This window comes from Agelaius phoeniceus, chromosome 19 (genome assembly GCF_051311805.1).
Source record: "Agelaius phoeniceus isolate bAgePho1 chromosome 19, bAgePho1.hap1, whole genome shotgun sequence".
In the NCBI taxonomy this organism is placed as follows: domain Eukaryota; kingdom Metazoa; phylum Chordata; class Aves; order Passeriformes; family Icteridae; genus Agelaius; species Agelaius phoeniceus.
In genome coordinates, this window is record NC_135283.1 from 9,844,230 (window position 1) to 9,861,676 (window position 17,447).

The window sequence follows — 17,447 nt, forward strand, 5'->3', positions numbered from 1 at the left end:
GATCTCATGTGATGCATTTATTCTGCCACAACCCCACACACTGCAAGTTCACACCACTGCAGGTAGGCAAGGTTGGGCAAGCAAAAAGAGACAGAAATTAACATAAACAAAGGCAATTACCTCCCCTTTGCCTATGTGAGGAGCAAAATCTGTGCACAGCTTCATTTTATTATAAGTAAGGGCTTATTTTTTTCTGCACTGCCACATCAGAAATAAAGTAGTGGCATAGAAGAGCTTCAAGATTAAGATACAATTCAGATGCCCCTGGATCCATTGCTGAAAATGCCCCCTTTTCTTCCTCTCTGAAGACAACCCAGGGATTTAAGATAAACATCCCCCTGGTCCCTGTACCAAGGCATACCCACTGTGCACTTGATTTGTAAGATTATCATCTGCTGAAGGCATCAATTACATTTTAATATTGGTTTGCAATATTGCATGGTCTCTTAATTTAACAGAGTTTATAACTGGGAGAACTGAGAGTATATTTATAACTTATTCTGCCTTTTACTTATTTTTAATCCAGATTTCTCTACCATCTAACTACTACAGTGGTATTATCTAGTTTTCTGAGCCTCATTCATCCACTCAATAAAGTTGCATTAGTGAAGAAAGATTAAAATATAAGAAGATTAATAATGACAACTTAAATAAAAAAAGACAGGAGTCTCTGGAATCTTACCAAGGATGCATTAAATTAAAACAGAACCATGACTGAGTAAACTTGACCTTTCTGATGGTATCAACAGAAAGCAGAACACAGATTTGCTCTGGGTCTCTGCTGTAACCTGACAAGGTGCTTTCTGTAGGTTCAGTGCACAATCCAACAGCTCCTGGTGTCAGGGGCAGCCCCAGCAGCATCCCAGGAGAGCCAGAGCTGCTCTGGCTGCACCACTTCCCACAGGCACAGGGGCTAAAGGCAGCCTGGCAGTGCAGCCTGTGCCCCACTGCTGACAGCTCTCACTGCTTCTCCCTGACCAGTTCTCTCTGAAGCCTCTTGGTCACTGCACACTGCAAGGCATTTGCCACAGGCTCCCAGACCTTTCTGCTTTGGGGAGGGGTTTATGGGTAGGTTTTTCCCCCTTTAATGAATGGCAGCACTCCCCAGCAATGCTGCCCAGGATGTGAGTTCATACTCTGGAGGGCAGCATGAGAGCACAGTCCCTGCTCTGTGCAGCTCCCAGCACACCCTGAAGCTGCTCTCCTGTGCTCCCAGCTCAGCCTCCCCTCCAAGGGCACCCCCAAACAAAGCTGCACACACAGGGATGCTCAGGGGACCAAAGCCAGCAAGCAAACCAAACCCACAGCAAAACACACCCCAGAGAAGTGACTGATTCATCCTCTGTGCAAGCTCATGTGGAAAATTTAATTGAGAACAGCCTGAAGGGTCAGCAACGCACTTACAAATCCACATTTCTACCATCATTTCACTCTTTTGTGCCACCACCCTCTGATCTTAATGCAAGCACTTGCAGATCAGACAGAGCCAGATGATTAAAGCCACACCAAGAGGTAAAGTCACAGGTGTGATTCAACAGAGGGAGGCAAACCAACACACTTATTTGCTGACTGGTATTTCAGAGGTGTTCCCTGGCTGACAGAAGTGCTGTTTGGATATAATTTCAACTAAGAATTGAACATAAAATTTCACTTTCCTTTCCCTCATGTCCAAATATTCTCATTAACATCTTGCTGTATAAATAAAGAACTTCCTTATCCTGACCAACTTTTGACTTACATGACCTATTAGAAATGCTGAGAACTGAGAAGGGACCAAACAAAGAACTAAGAATGCACCAAAAAGAGTATTTATGAAGTTTTTTTCTGGATACTTGCTTTTCAATTTGCCAGCTTCTTTTTAATTCTGAAGTTATTTAAAGTTCATTAGTTCACAGAATGACAAAGCACAGTTACTGAGGTTGTTGACAGACTTGTTAATAAGCCATGAAAACACAAAATTAATTGATCAAGTCATCCCAGACAGCAATTTCACTTGCTTATAAGCAAGATGCTTTTTAGGTTTTCCCCAAAACCTAAAGGAAGCACAACCTTGCTGGAGCTCTCAATGGCCAAGAATTTTGTAGTCAGCTTTTCACAGAGAGTTCACACTCAAACTGCCACCATTCTTTACAGTGAAATGAAAAACTTTCTATTTTTTTTTATTATCTATGGTCTTATTTGCCCCAACATTTATTATAATATTTTGGTTTGGGGCTTTTTTAGGTGGTTTGAGCATTTTGATTTGGGTTTTTTTCGTGGTTTTTTTTTCCTATTTTTTTGGGTTTTGTTGTTGTTGTTGTTGTATTGGGGGTTTTGTTTGTTTGTTTGTTTTTGTTGGGTGGTGTTGGGGTTTTTTGTTGGTTTTTTTTTTTTTAATTCTCTACCAACATAATTCTAGCCTGAGGTCCAAATGGCTCTGGCAGTAGAAAGGAGAATTCAATATAGAAAACTAACATCAAGAAGAGTTATTTCTATAGCTACTTTAGAAACTAAAGATAAAAACAGAACTAGAAGATAAAAACCTTTACTCACCTACTATCTGTCCTCTAACAGTATCGTTGTCATTTGGCCCAAGCTTGCAGAGATCCAACCTCTGATCTACAAAATGAGGGCACAAAATCATACAACAAAACAAAATACCATCACAAACCACCTGGAATAGAAAAGCTTTATAAAAAGCCAGCAAAAACCCAATTAAGTGTCATTTTTCAAAAGCTTGTGCATGCAAGCTTGAGCTGAAAGAGAAGAAACCTGTCCTTAGCTTACTTACAACCAGTGTCTTTAAGGCGGTTGATGGCGTTTGAGAGAAGCCTGACACAACCCAGAAAACCAGCTCCCTGCTTTTTATGAATTTTCTTGTGATTCCACACGCTGATCGTTATTGAATCCGACTTCCCAATGTATCTGAAAAACGTGGAACAAACAGCACTGTCAGTGGCACTCACTGAACACTCTGATGATGCACCAGAAACCACCTTGGGGGAAGAGAGATCATCAACCACCTCATTAAAAATGTATCACACACTGTAATGGCAAGAGAGAGCAAGTCATCTGCAGGTAAGATGGACCCTGGACTTCAATGGGAGCATGTCTCATGGAGGAGCTCACTTGAATACAAACTGCTCTGAAAGCCTGATTATTTGGGAAGGGGGCACTCCTGGGAACTGAAATCTGTTCCAACAGCAACATGAGCAGCTGGCTCTTCACCACAGCTCTGAGCAGCCCCAAACATGCTCAGCCCCATGCCCCAGCCGAGCCTGCCCCAAGGGGACAGTGCTGTGGCATCCCAGCAGTGCCTGGGGACAGCAGGAGCAGGGACAGCGGCCCCAGTGCAGGGCAGGAGCCCAGGAATGCAGGGAGCCCCAGCAGGCAGCACTGCCAGGCCAAGGCATCCCCCAGCTGCAGCTACCCCAGCCCAGGGAGGCCGAGTCACCCTCAGTAAGGGATGGCTGGGACACTCGTGACACCTTAGGGCCACACAGCCAGGCCACAGGGGCTTGGCTGGGATGTGCCACATTCCCCTCCTGCCCGGTGTTCCCTTGCAGCGTTCCCACAGAAATAAACCTGGATCTGTGTGCACTGCCTTGGGAAACCTGCACGCTGCAGGCTGCTTTACTTCTGCTTTTTTTGGTGGAAGCTTTGCTCTTCAGAAGCAATTGCTTTGTGAGCTTGTTTTTGTTTTCAAAACTTTCAGAGGACGGTTTCAAAACACTCAAGATAAATCAGTGATTGCCAATACTGAATTATTACGGCTGTTTCAAGTTGAGGGAAATGAATTTGTAACTATGGCTCAGATCCCAAGAACTGCTTGTAGTTCTCTCTTCCCAGACCACAAATTCTGGCCTTAGTTTAGTTCCAAGTGCTTCTTTTTTATTTGTTTTTAAATGAAAATTGATCAACCAATATCTAAATACATCTCCCCATTGACTGTGGATTTACTGGCTTTTAAACATCTTAATATTTTCTTAAAGATAGAACTGATACTGTCAAGGTTGGCAAACCAAATAATTTAACTAACTGGCATGGCTTAAAACTACAGCTGTGATCAGGTTAACACTTCTCCCATTTTTCCTTTTTCAAAAAGCAGAACTTGTACAACTTCTTTTTCCCACCTGCAGACAGCAACTGACCCAAGAAGTAGAAGACATAAAAACCTCATGGTTAAAAGTAACCACTGCATATTTACACAAAAACAAAAACAAACCCAAACAAAAGACAAATTTCACATTAAAAAGCCCCACAGTTTTTTGAATAGTAAACTGATTGTGTAATATAGGTCAGATTTTTGGCCTTACAACCTTGACAATGCCAATTTTGCATAAAGAAACGAGATGAAGATGGGTAATCACGTGCACAGTTGCAGTCTACAATGCTTTATGTACTTAAAATAAATTCTTATGAGAACAATTTAGGTGCACTTAAAAATAAAGACTTTTCATGACCTGTCTTGAATTTTCCAGTTTTCCTTGTTGCTTTAAAAAAGTCAAAGGTATATGGTTAAACACAATTTCATAACAGAACAGTTTGAATAATATGTAGAACAGCTGAATACACAAGACAGTTTCCAAGAATTCCTGTAATGTTTCAGGGTGAGGTTCTCAGGGTTGGGATGAACAGTCACCATCCACACCAAGCAGGTGGGAACTCCATATTCTACTATAATCTATTCTTGATTTTTGCACCCAAAAACCTGGGTTGGTTCACATTCTAAAAAGAAATATGCAAGACAAGCAGCATTTTTTCCAAATAAAAATGTCTATTTTTTTTTTTAATAAAGGAAGAAAATAAATAGTTAAGTAACATCTAGTTGGCTTTAAAGCAAAATGTTTCATCTACATCTCTGCATCATTTCAGGCATAAAAACCCATGGTTGTATTTAGAGAGTGACAGTAGGACAAGCTGACATTTCCAATTCATTTGGTGGATAAGTTACATTTGTTTTACATCATCTGGCAATAAAGTTCCAACATAAAAGCCTGAGCTAGGAATTTTATTTCTTTATTAAAAAAGAATGTTCCAAAAAATAAAGTGTAACAAACCAAACCAGAAACAAAAAACCAGAACCCCCCCATTGTGTGGGATAACTCTCCCTTCCTCCTTGTAATTAAAGTTCTTGGAGCTTATATTTCTTTTTTTACTCTATCCTATCAGCAATATCTATTCCACAGCTTCAGGACTTCAATAGAGACAATGAGATTAGTAATAATGAAGTGGAAACATAGAAATTCAATTGCACAGACATTTTGTTGACTTTCATATTTTCTGAACCTTTACGCTTAAGACTCTGGTTAAGAACTGCATGTTCCGAAATTTTAATTTCCCTACTCTAAGCACTTCCACTTCTAAGAAAAAACCATCAAATTCATGCCTAAGTAGAAACCTCTAAATTATTTAAATAAAAATTTAGAACACGGGGACAATTGTTATTTTGTCTAGCACTGAGGAAGGTTGGGAATTGAGTTGCTTTTCATCCCCATGGCATTACATACACTCTCCCTGAAGAGTTCACCTCGCTGAGAAATGTGGACTGAAGAAAGTGGAAAAATATATTCCTGAAAAAACACACCTCTTCCTGTTCACAAGCCAGACATACTCCCTCCAGAAAGAGAGAAAAATGCAGCATCACGAGGTATGAACTCAGGTTTGGAAGCCAGGAATTCCCTATTTCTAATCCATGCTGTCACACAGACTGTTTTTACGACCTGGACAAATTACTTGGTTTTTTTCTCCATTTTCCCATTTCTGACTTTTTTTCTAATATAATCTCAGTGTTCTGCTTTGAGCTACCAACTGCTTTCAGACTGGGGAGAAGAAGGTGTGAAGAGACAGAATGAAAAATAGCACCCCAATATTTTTCTCCCATCTTCATTCACTTCCTTCCCGGCATTTCCCATCTGTGCAGCAACTGAAGCGCGATTGAGCCTCTGCGATGGTCCCCAGGACCTGCCAGGCGCTGGGGCTGAGGCAGGGACGGGGCAGGGACGGGGCAAGGATGGGGCAGGGACGGGGGCAGGGACGGGGGCAGGGACCGGGCCGGGACGGGGGCAAGGATGGGGCAGGGACGAGGCAAGAATGGGGCAGGGACGGGGGCAGGAATGGGGCTGGGACGGGGCTGGGATGGGGCAGGGACAGGGCTGGGATGGGACTGGAAAGGGACTGGAAAGGGGCACAGACGTGTGGTACTCACGGGCTGCTGCAAAGGGCATCAGCTTCATCCAAAGGGCCTCAAGCCCCACGTGGAGAAAGAAAAGGAGGTGCCCAGAGCTGTTTGATGGCTCTTTAGGAGCTCATCTAGGATGGGATTGTCTAAAGCAGCACTAGGCAGAGCTGCTGCCTTCTCTCCCTGAGAAAAATCCAGGATCCTTAGCACTCACCAGACAAAATAGAGGCAGAGGATTGGGGGAGAGAAGTGACTCTGCCAGGGCACTGCAGCAGCCTGAGGATGTGAAGGCACCAGAGAGCAGCAGAAGCTGCAGTGAGGAGACTTTGGGGAAGAGGAGAAGTTATTTTTGGGAGCTGGGTGAGGTTCCATTGGAGAGAGATCCCAAAGGAGAAGGGTCCATGTGTACCCTTGAGGGGCACAGACTAAAGCTGGGGCCAGGAGCAGGTTTGGTGGAGGTGATGGTACAAATCCTTTCACACAGAAAGGGGATGGGACCTGCTGTGCCTTAGGGGCAGGGGCTGCTAGGGAGGCTGGGGCAGACCGGGCAGGGCAATGTGGGAGAGGTCTGGCTACAACAGCAGGGAAGAAAGGGGAAGGAAGAGAAAAAAGGGATTTAAGTTCCTGAACGGCTGGTTTAGGTAGTTTAGTTCTGAATGCAAGAAGGCTGTAAATGTGTCAAGTCTGGTTATTCAAAAGCTCCGAGGAAAGGCCTGAACAATAGGGGAAACACAAACAAGACTGAAAATAAGGAAGGGGAATACATCCAGGGCAAGCATGGTATTTTACTGACATTAAACTACATCCAGACAGCAACTATTTGGCAATTTCTTTCTGGAAAGTCTCCCAGATTCCCCCTCTCTACACACACACCCATCCAGGCTGAAGAATCCAAGCAGCTAATTCAACCACTTCCTTTTCACACTAAGAGCTGAATTAAGAACCACATAAGGCAGAAGCCAACTCCTTTTGCACTTTAGAGCACTGCAGAAGTCCTTCTAAAAAATTCTTATACAACAGAATATCTACTTATGCTGAATCAGGTTAGCAAACCACAAAATTCTCTTGGAATTAGCAACTTAATTCAGACATTACTGCATGAATATATTACAACAGCTCCATCTGACTGTGCCACTTGCATCTGCCACCATATGGTACATGAAAAAATTATCTTAATATCTGGTGCAGATGAAAAGCTGAGACCTGCCACTGAGTAAATTATACAGTAAAAAATTACCTGACAATAACAGCCAGGCAGCGAGTTGTTGTACCAAAGAGATTTAATCTTTTACTGCTGTTTTAAATAGGAAGTGGAGATAATGTGAAAATGTTTATAAATGGAAATATATTTCCCTAGAGTAAGGAATAACAGGTGACACTAAAAAAGGGGTTAAATTATTATGAAGAAAATTTGGAGAGGGAAAGGATTATTTTCTAATAAGAAGGCCTGACACCACAACAAATTTTTACTTTGGATTAGAAATACTGGATATACTTCTGTCATCAGGGAGTTCAACAGCCAGAATCAAACAAAGTAGTTTTGCCTAGAGGACAAGATTTTATATTGAAAATAATACACTAATGCAACAAAATCATTTTTTTTAAGGGAACTTCTCTGAACAAGAAGAAAACAAAAAATACTTCACACAGGTCTAAATTCCATTGGACAATCCAGCAGGAGATGCTTCAAATTTGCTCAAGCAAAACATTCTGCCAGAACCCCCCTTCTTCTCTCTGCTTTTTGTAATATGTTGTGGATTACAATCACAGCCTTGGAAAGACAATACAGTATCCAGATACAACCATGGCTTGTTCTATAAAACAACCTAAAAATACCTTCTCATCATCCTTCCTTAATAGTTCCAACCAGAAAGGAATTTTTTCTGAAGATTTTACAGTTTTTTTTCCATTACTCTTGTTGCATATCAACATCCTCCCTCCTTTCCCACGTCCTCTGCTTCTTTTCTCCAGAAGGGAATCAAATCATCAGCCCAGGGAGCACTGAGCATCCCTGAGAGCCACTCCAGACAACTCTGCTGTCCCACAGCACTTCCAACTGGCCAGCACTGGGGCAGCCCTGGGGAACCAGTGAGCTCCCCACAGAATTCTGGCACAAAATCCACAGTGCCAGACCATGCCCACCCTCCTCCCACAGCAGAGTCCCTCCCCCAGTTGCACAAAGGTTACAGAAGGATTTGCCCTCAGCACTTCCCACCTTCCATCCCTGGAAAGCTGGGCATTAATGCTCATTAACAGAGCCACCTAGCTGAAAAACAATCCAAGTTTGTGCTTGGTTTCAGGGATTTCTCTTGAGCTCTACTCTGATCCTTCGAGAGGACATGCAAAGGCAAAGGTCTGAAACCTCCACTCTGTATAAATCAATATTTTGATAGGCTTAGTACCATTACTTAGTACCATTAAAAAACCAAGTTAATTTAGAATTCTTTCAATTGAAAAGAGAGCCATTTGCTACACATGAACTTAAAACTTGCTTTGCATCCATTTCTTTAACAAATATGAATTACAGTCTCACATGCAGAATCTAAGCTTGAAATGGGTTTGGATAATAAAACCATAATATTATTGTTTCACTAAACTGCCATGATACTTTGTTAAGCAGTGCAGAAAATGTTCTGTATCCTGCACTAACACATTATAAACAAGGACTTCACATATTTAATCTTGGATATTCAAATAAGGAGGAGATCAAGACATGACTTTAAACCAGGCCTTTCATATTCTGCTGTGAGACCCATCAAGCTGCTTTTCTTCCCTGGGAAAAAGAGGAGCAAGAAATTGTCTGTGTACCAACACCAATTTGCTGCAGGTTTGGTGATGGTCAAAGTCACATAAATATGCTCAAACAGTTTCTAATAATACAGGACAGGGAATGGAGCCATGGGGGAAAGTCAGAGATCAGAACAGGAGAATACAATGATGCAAAACAGTTCATTTCTCTTCCCTATCTTTCATCCCAAGGAAAAAGATAAAGAATAAAAGACAAGGAAAATAAAGCATGCACAGAGACCTACATAAAAATCAAAGCTTTAATAACTTACATTGTACAGAAATATTCTATACTTTAGAAAAAGAGGAAAACCATGACATATATGTGCCATACCGATTCTCTTGCTCAAAAGCACCAAAAGGTGCTTAAGTGATGACAACAATAATTCAGAGTGAGAACATTTGGGACAGAAAATGACAGAAAGGAGAGAAAATTGAACAAAAGGCACACAGAAAAAGATACTGTAGCACCACAACCAACAAAAATTGCATCAAGAGCAGAGCAGTTTGAGGGAAATACTGTCAATTACTTGCTTCATTTTAACATGAAAATACCACAATAAAACAACACTTTAGTCCATGTAAGCATGCTGCAGACATCAGCACCAGAAAAACAAGGGCAGTGTTTAAATTTTGAGGTAAATGAGAAAGTGGAATTTTGCTAGGTGGACTTTTCACTCAAACTAATAAACTCTGGGACACTTTCCAAGCTGTACATAGGACAGGATAAAGAACAGCTGACATTGTCTGTGTAATTTAGAGGATTTCACTTCAAACCTTTGGGTATCACTGTTACCACCTACAGGTCATAATGCTGATTCCATTTGGGATCAAGTGTATTCTTCACAGTATCTGTAGAATGGCATTGGCCAGATCCATCCACCACAACCTTTGCAAAGGGATCAGGAAGTCCTACAAGGAAGAAAAGAATAAAAAGCTACCAAGTGGATCAGGATGCTTTGAAGTCCTTTATCATTGCTCAGTTATTTATTTTTTCATTTGAAGATTTATTTGCCTTTTATTCATAAATAAGACCCCTACTTTATGAATGACATATTCAGCACAGGATATGGGTAAATTAGCAATTTATTTCACTGATATGGACTAAGAAAAAGTTGTGTAAATCAAACACATTGGGAAAAAAAAATCAAAACACTTTAATCCTCCTAATTTAGGTTTGAGTAAATTATCAGCATACAAAGAAGCCAAAGGCAGAGAAAACAGAGTTACATTCTTTATACATTTAAGATCAAATCACAGTTTTGGTTGATATTGAAGTAACAGAATTGCCTCTAACAGGTTATTTTTGGTGACACTGAACACCAAAACTCAGTGTAAAGATGGTGCTGAACTCCAGATTCAGGGCTGGAAGAGCAGCAGGGGCAGAGCAGCCCACAGTGATCAGCACCTCCTGCTGAACTGACCCAAGGATGGTCCCACCCCTGACTCCCCAGGTCCTGCCCTTTCCCCCACACTTCCATTCCTCCCCTCATCACTGCTGTGAGCCAGCTGGAGGAACCAAGGTGGGGAAACCTTCATCACATCTGCTGAGGTGCAGCTTGGTCCCAGCTGCATTTCAGGTGACTCAGCCAGAGCTGGTCAGGCAGCAGAGGGCTCAGGACAAGTGTCACAGAGAGCAATGGGGACAAAGGAGTGGGACCTTGGGACACCAGTGCTGCAGCACCACACACTGCACATCTGAGGGGGTTTTTCAAACTGCTATACACACAAGAACTCGTAATCAATACAGAAATCCAGATATAAGCAATGTTTTAGAAGTATCTCAAACCACTGCCTCTTCTGTTTCTTTCCAAAGCTCAGGTCTGCTCTGCCAAATTCCTCCTGCTCCCTTCTGTAAAGGTGGGAGGTGGCAGGCAGGTCATCTGGCATGCAGGACACAGGCAATAGCATTCCTTTCTGCCTTCTTCATCTACTTCTTAGCACTTCTTTCAAAACATTATTAAAATTAATTAAAATATAATTTCAGAGTACGTCGGTGTTATGAGGTGGTTATTAATAATTCAGGAGCACATCTGTTTGCTTGACAAAAGGTTCTTGGATGAAAAACAACTTAATAAATATATGGCACTAAATTTGAAAAACATGTAATTTGCCTGAGTGGGTAAATTTGTTTCCCACTCCCATAAAACAGACAGAGTGTGTCAGTGTTTTAATTATTATTATGATTCTGTGCCGAGTGCCACCTAAGACAAAAATAGAAGCCCTGAAATAAAACATCAAAGCCTTCAGCCCTCTTACTACAAATATCTTAATATAATGATCATATGCAAACACTGGACTAGAGAACTTGTATAATATTTATTCCATCTATAAATAAATGTATAAAACTAGAACAGCTACTTACGGAAAAAGTCCTTTTTCACCAAGTTTTTTGCACACAGTACTGCAAGAAGAACAGAAACACAAAATTAAGTTACTGATTGCCAACTTTAAAAAAACATTATTTTACGTGTCCAGCGCTTCAGAAAACCCTGCTTAAAATAAAACAAACTTAAATGAATTGTGCTGCTTCACCATTTATATTGTCATGTGAATTAATTCCTGAAAGCTGAGCTGGAAGTGCCAACTTTTAGCAATGCACCTGGAGGCAGATAACACTGGAAGTGAGATGGTTGTGCTTTCCTCAGGCAATAGTTTCAGTTTTTAGGGGCTTTTTTTAACCCCCCTCAACGATTTTGCCAACTGTGAGTTCACCAGAGAGGGACCTGGAGCACTCCTGGCTGGTTCACCATAATTAGTGCTGGGACACAGGCAGGGGCTCAGGCTCAGTTCTACAGCCCAGCAAAAGCTTCCTTGATCATAAAAAACAGAACATCAGGCAGCCAAGGCTTTGCTGTTATCCTGCATCCTTAACAAATAAAAGGTTTTACCTGAAAAGCATTTGGGTGGAGCACACTAACTTCTAAAGCCAGAGTTTTGATGGTTCCAAAGATATCTTTTATTTGTAGTAGCTGATAATTGTTTCAGGCTTTTTTTGTTTGTTTGTTTAAATTAAAAGGAAGGAACATTTGCATTTGTCAACTAAAAATACCCAGGGGAAAACAATCTCCTATGAGAATAAATTTAAATAAACAAATAAATAAATAAAAGGTCAAGGGGGACAAATTTCATATAAAGGTGCCAAGGTACACAAAGAAGACTTCACAAACTGCACACCACTGGTCAACTACTATGCTTATCTATAATCACAGGTTTAGTAAGCAGGAAATATTAGATTCCCCCGTGAAACATTAAAATATTTACTGATAACACAAAGGGATTCTTGGGGATTGAGCAAAAGCATGAATTCCCACAGCTACTATTAAAAAAAAAAAAAAAGAGGGGGGGAGTGGGAAGAGTTATTTGGTTGGAACCTGATGCTGCAAGAGATTCCTCACTATATGATTCCTTTGGATATTTTTCCTATGAGATCGCCAATATTTATCAGTGCCAGGAAATGCAAAGACAGAAAAGTGCATCCAATAATCACATCCCACAGGCACCACTAACACCAAACACCACTGGTCACCCTTCCCCCCAGAACACCCTCCCACCCATCCTGCAAGGCTCCTGATCCCAATTCCTGCCTGAATAAAAGCAGGCAGAGGCAATCCATGAGCATGAGCACTCCCATGGAGATCCCCACAGCCAGGGCAGAGGAGCACCACCCTGGACACTCTGAACAATGGAATTCATCTTTTCCCACTTTTTACATTCATAAAGATGCTGATTTTAATGAAGCTGCTTTCCACTGGAATTCAGCACTGTAAAATCTGGCTACAGCTCTGCTCAGGTCTGAGGAGCTTTGGTACTCCATGAAACACAAGGAGAAGCACAGAACAACTCCTTCACACCCACCTATTCCACAGGAAAGGGACATTCCTCTTCTACAGGAAAGTTCCCAGGAAAATTTCAGCACAGTAGTTCGATACAAGGGGCTGCTAATAACATGAAAAAGAAGTGCCTGGTTCCAGGTTGGTAGCTTCAGGGGTTTTTTAAGGATGATAAAAGTAATAAATGTAATTTCTCTCCATTCAAAGACATACTGGTAGTCCTAAAGCAGAGCTCCATTCAAAGGATTTTCACCCAATAATTTCAATCTGAACAGTCATGAGTAACAAAATACTACCAGAGAGTCAAATGTTTCAGGTATTTGATACCCAGCACTCAAGTACACATAGGAAAGAGACTGTCACATCACTGCTCCACAAATCAAATAAAGTTCTTTGGATGGTGTAATAAAAAACCCACAGTTATCAAAGGCTTCCACATGCCAAACAATCTAAAGTTTGCTCTATACGGAACTTTGAGAACAACCTAAAGGCATCTGAAAAAGAAGAGATAATAGAAAAACTGCTTTTGCTGCTCCTTAAGGTTTTATTACACCAAGAATATCCTCAGATGAGTGATAACACAAGAGACATCATCTGCCCAAGAACTGCAGTAGTTACTGCTCACCAGCCACCTTTCATCTAGTGGTGAAAAGCTTCAAGTAAAATAGATGCTTATACAGATGGCAACTTTCTAAAATATATATAATTATTGTCACAGTTTTACCCATTTCAAGTAATGGGAAGTGTCAAGTGAAGCTGAGGGCTTAAAATCCAATAGTTAAATCAAAATTCATCTACAGCACAGCCACACAGGGTGCTCCTGAAACTGTATAATGTCCAAGACACAAGAGGTTCAACTATTCTTGTGAGAGAAATTGTAATGTTAACTAATTACAAACACTTCTTTTCAAAAAGAAAGCAAGCCTGCCAATGTAATTTAACTGAAGTCTCATTTTTATAAGATTGGGCACATGCAGAGCACACACACTAATAACTGCTTCCCCAACAATTAGCCTTGAGTGAACAAACTAATATTTTTGGCTCAGCTTTTCCCTCTCTAGTAACCACATTTAAGGCAAGTCAGATGTCAACCCACTCTGGCTTTGTCAGGTTAACAAAACAGGAGAGATGCTGAGAAAGCTTCCACTAACAACACCCTCTCTGCCAGGTATTTCTAGGTAAAAAAGCCCAGGTCCCAGGAGCATCAGCTCAACTCGAAGTGAAACAATCTTCTTCCACACACACAGAGCTCTCATCTGTCTCAGGACTTTTTTTGGACAAAACTTTTCCCACTGGTGGGAAAAGTACCAGAGTTTATGCTCCACTTTTCTAACAGTTTCAACACTGTACTAAAACCTGTCCTGAATATTCTGATAAGCAGCTGATTAATAGTTCCTTGAGAATAAAAGCTAAGGAAGTTTGGTTTCCTATGGATTTATGGTTCATGGTTGACTGAAGGCTGTGGCTGAGGCTTTTTCCCCTGGGCATTCAGACAGAGCCTCTCCCAGCAGTGCAGGATCTGCTCAGCCTTTTCCTCTGGCTCCAGGTCACTGCCAGGGTCTCCTCTTTATCCAGGCAATGATCCTCACTAAACTCACAGGACTCAATTCTCTTTGAGTCCTCTATCCTAAGCTCAACTTAAGCTAAAGATTCAAAACCCAGAAAGAACCAGAGGGAGGTTTCCTTCCCTTGATGATTCTGGACCAAACGCTCATCGTTATCAGATCGCTCATCGTTATCAGATCGACACAGCCCCACCACTAAAGGATCCTCGGGAGGCACAAGGGCACTGCAGGAGTTATTTATTATGTGGATGTGCTTGTTCTAAGGCACTTTTGGTTACAATTCTTTTGAAACAAAACGTTATTGAAACTTGCCCTGGAACTAGAATGCAAACCAGTGGCTGGATACACTGAAAAAGAACAGGGGGGTGTGTTGTACCATAAGTGCATCATCAAATGACATTAATGGCTTCTAGCACACATGTGTAGATAAAGTATTCATTACAGAGTATCAGTGAGTCAATGGATTGCTATGTTTCTGTTTATTACAGACTTCCTGGGTAGTCTGCAGAAGAGAACATTAATATTCCAATACATATGTGCCAAGACAAACAGCACACCAATTTTACATAGTATACATACATTAAATATTTTTTTATCATGCTTTATGATCTCATTCTAACATATGCTACTCAGGTCTGCTCACAGAAACATGAAAAGAGCATAATGTTATAAGCTACCCAGTCTCCTTCTCTGACAGCTTTGCTACACAGGCCACAAATATTCAAAACTAGGAATTCAGTGAATCATATTTGCCAATTTCCTTTTTCTTATTTATTACTCCTGTGACTGACAAAGAATGGTTTACTGAAAAATAATTTAACTACTTTAAATAAATGCAAAATATTTAGTATCCCCAAACCCCTGTAATCAATGTGTTAGCTATTAAAATTTACATGCAATTATAGAGGGGGTGAATAATTGGTTCAACTCACATAAAAACTGAAAGGAACTATGACTATTGAAAAGGTCAGTTTTATAGAAAGATAAATATTTCCCTCTCATTTTCTGAACTCTGTTTATTCTTTTTGTTAGTTACTGAAGAACTCTTGTTACAACTGCTGCTAACTTTGGAACCATTTTTACAGAAAAATCCAACTTTTAATGACATCAAACTTTTGTTAGGGAAGGTAACCTATGTTATACATTACCATTGTTTTTTATGAGTATTTAAAAGTCTGTTTATTTCAGAATAATATCAATAACACCAGGTCTCCACAGTTAGAGGGAAGAAGAACATGAAGCCCAAGTGGAAGGGGAGCTCCAATGCAGGAAGCCTGCACTGAAAACAAGTAAAAAGTGATAAAGATCTATGAGATTTCACAGAATCACCACCTCTCAGACATGAGCTCAGAGTCCTCAATGGTCCATTCACCTCCAAAGGCTGGGTAACACCAGAATGAGTGCTGAGGAAGCAACATTAGAGGGAAAGAAAGTGTTCTGTGAATTCAAGGAACCCGCACATTTAAGGGCTGTGTATTCAACCCCTGTGGGTATTTCCAGCCTGTATCAAACTGTTTGTAGCCAATTTGTTCACCACATTCACCTGCAAAACAGGAGCACCACTACTTTACTTCACAGGTAGGTTTTAGTGCTACGTTACCTGCATGTTTGTAGGACTGGGTTATCTGTTATTATGCACCTCTTTATTTATGACAAATTACGAGGTTTAAATGTGTTTGTACCCAGCAGCCTGAGGTACAAACACCTCAGGGCTACAGCTGTAGACAATCATTTTACAGATATATTGGTCTTAAAATCCCTATGTTAAAAATAATATTGCTTAAACCATCTTAAGTAAGTAGTTTTTAAATGTGTATATTTGAGACACACCAATACTATCAAAGAAAGATTAAGGAAGACAGGTCAGAAAATAAAACCAATCGTGAATGTCCATGGAAGTGAGCACACCCACGGCAAAGGAAACACACAATCAACACACTGAGGTCTCCACATGGCTCAGCAGAACCCCCAGCCCATGGCAAACATCCATCCCTAAGAACCCACACTGTGTCAACAGACAGCCCTGAGGTTATGGGGAGGAAAGCACTCGCTCCAAAGCTAAGATTATGTTTTCTAATCTTCTGGCTTTCCACGTGTCATCACCACAGAAGAACAAGTTCAGCCTTCTGAATCCGACCAACAGTTTTAACATTATCATTCCTGTTGGTTTTTTCCTTCCCCGAGGGTTTTTCTCCCAGAAAAAGCACTTGTTCAAGAACATATGTAACACATGGGAGAGTGACAGGCTGCCTATCAATTTTTACCACAATGGCTCATTTTGAAGACAAGTCTTTCTTCCCCTACAGAAACACCATCTTTTACTGAAAGCCATTAGCGTTGGGTTTTGTGATCAGATCCCAGTTGTCTGCATGTTCTATGTGGGGCAATACAATCACTGAAATAAGTCCCAGCTGTAGAAACACAATGCTGTGCTGTTGCTAATGTGTGTTGTACTGATAATGAATGGTCGTCTATGCTTTAATCTGAATAAAGCTCCCAACTGCTCTGCCTCTCCTTGCCAAAAATTCCCCTTCCTCCTCCAGACTGTGGTTGCATTCCAATTACACTGCTGATTGGAATGAGCCTGCTTGGGGGAGGGAGAGGGAGGAAGGCAAATGAAGCCACACTCACGCCCCTCCTCGCCTTCACGGCTGCCCCTGGGACCCAGAAATTGCTCGGGTGTTTGAACCTAAGGCTGACATGATGTACTTTTCTCCACGATGTAGAAAACTCTTTGCAAAATTCACTTATTTCTTTTAGAAAAGCCATTTGTGACAGGCAAACAGCACACGGTGCACAGGTTCCAGCAGGATGGCTCAATACTTTAAACATTTTTAAACAAATTCCTACTGGTTTCTTCCATTGTTGGCACGCTCACAAGAAACTTATATTTTTCTGCTTGCATTCCCTCCTTGGACCTGCCTGAATTCCCACATGGGAAAATATAAAACAAGAGGTCCTCAACTATTTATTGAGCAAAGAGCTGTAAATAATGCCGTATGGATTTTGCAAATACAGCTGTTGAGGTAATAACTACCTCAATTAAGGTTTTGAAACAAAATTGTTTACCCTAACTATTCACATGAAGTTTTATTTTACAGT

At 41.1% G+C, this 17,447-nt stretch overlaps 1 protein-coding gene across 2 annotated transcripts in view; it reads right to left on the reverse strand.

Moving 5' to 3' along the window:
- SMURF2 (SMAD specific E3 ubiquitin protein ligase 2) overlaps positions 1–17,447 on the reverse strand; it is a 61,325-nt gene that overhangs the window by 22,215 nt on the left and 21,663 nt on the right. The window contains exons 2-6 of one of the 2 annotated variants that reach the window (XM_077188444.1): positions 11,313–11,351; positions 9,751–9,859; positions 4,443–4,472; positions 2,771–2,904; positions 2,533–2,598 (exon numbers count right to left, since the gene is read on the reverse strand). In XM_077188444.1, the coding sequence (XP_077044559.1) occupies positions 2,533–2,598; positions 2,771–2,904; positions 4,443–4,472; positions 9,751–9,859; positions 11,313–11,351 (378 nt within the window). The remainder of the gene's footprint in view (positions 1–2,532; positions 2,599–2,770; positions 2,905–4,442; positions 4,473–9,750; positions 9,860–11,312; positions 11,352–17,447) is intronic. The other variant, XM_054644909.2, reaches the window with a different exon arrangement.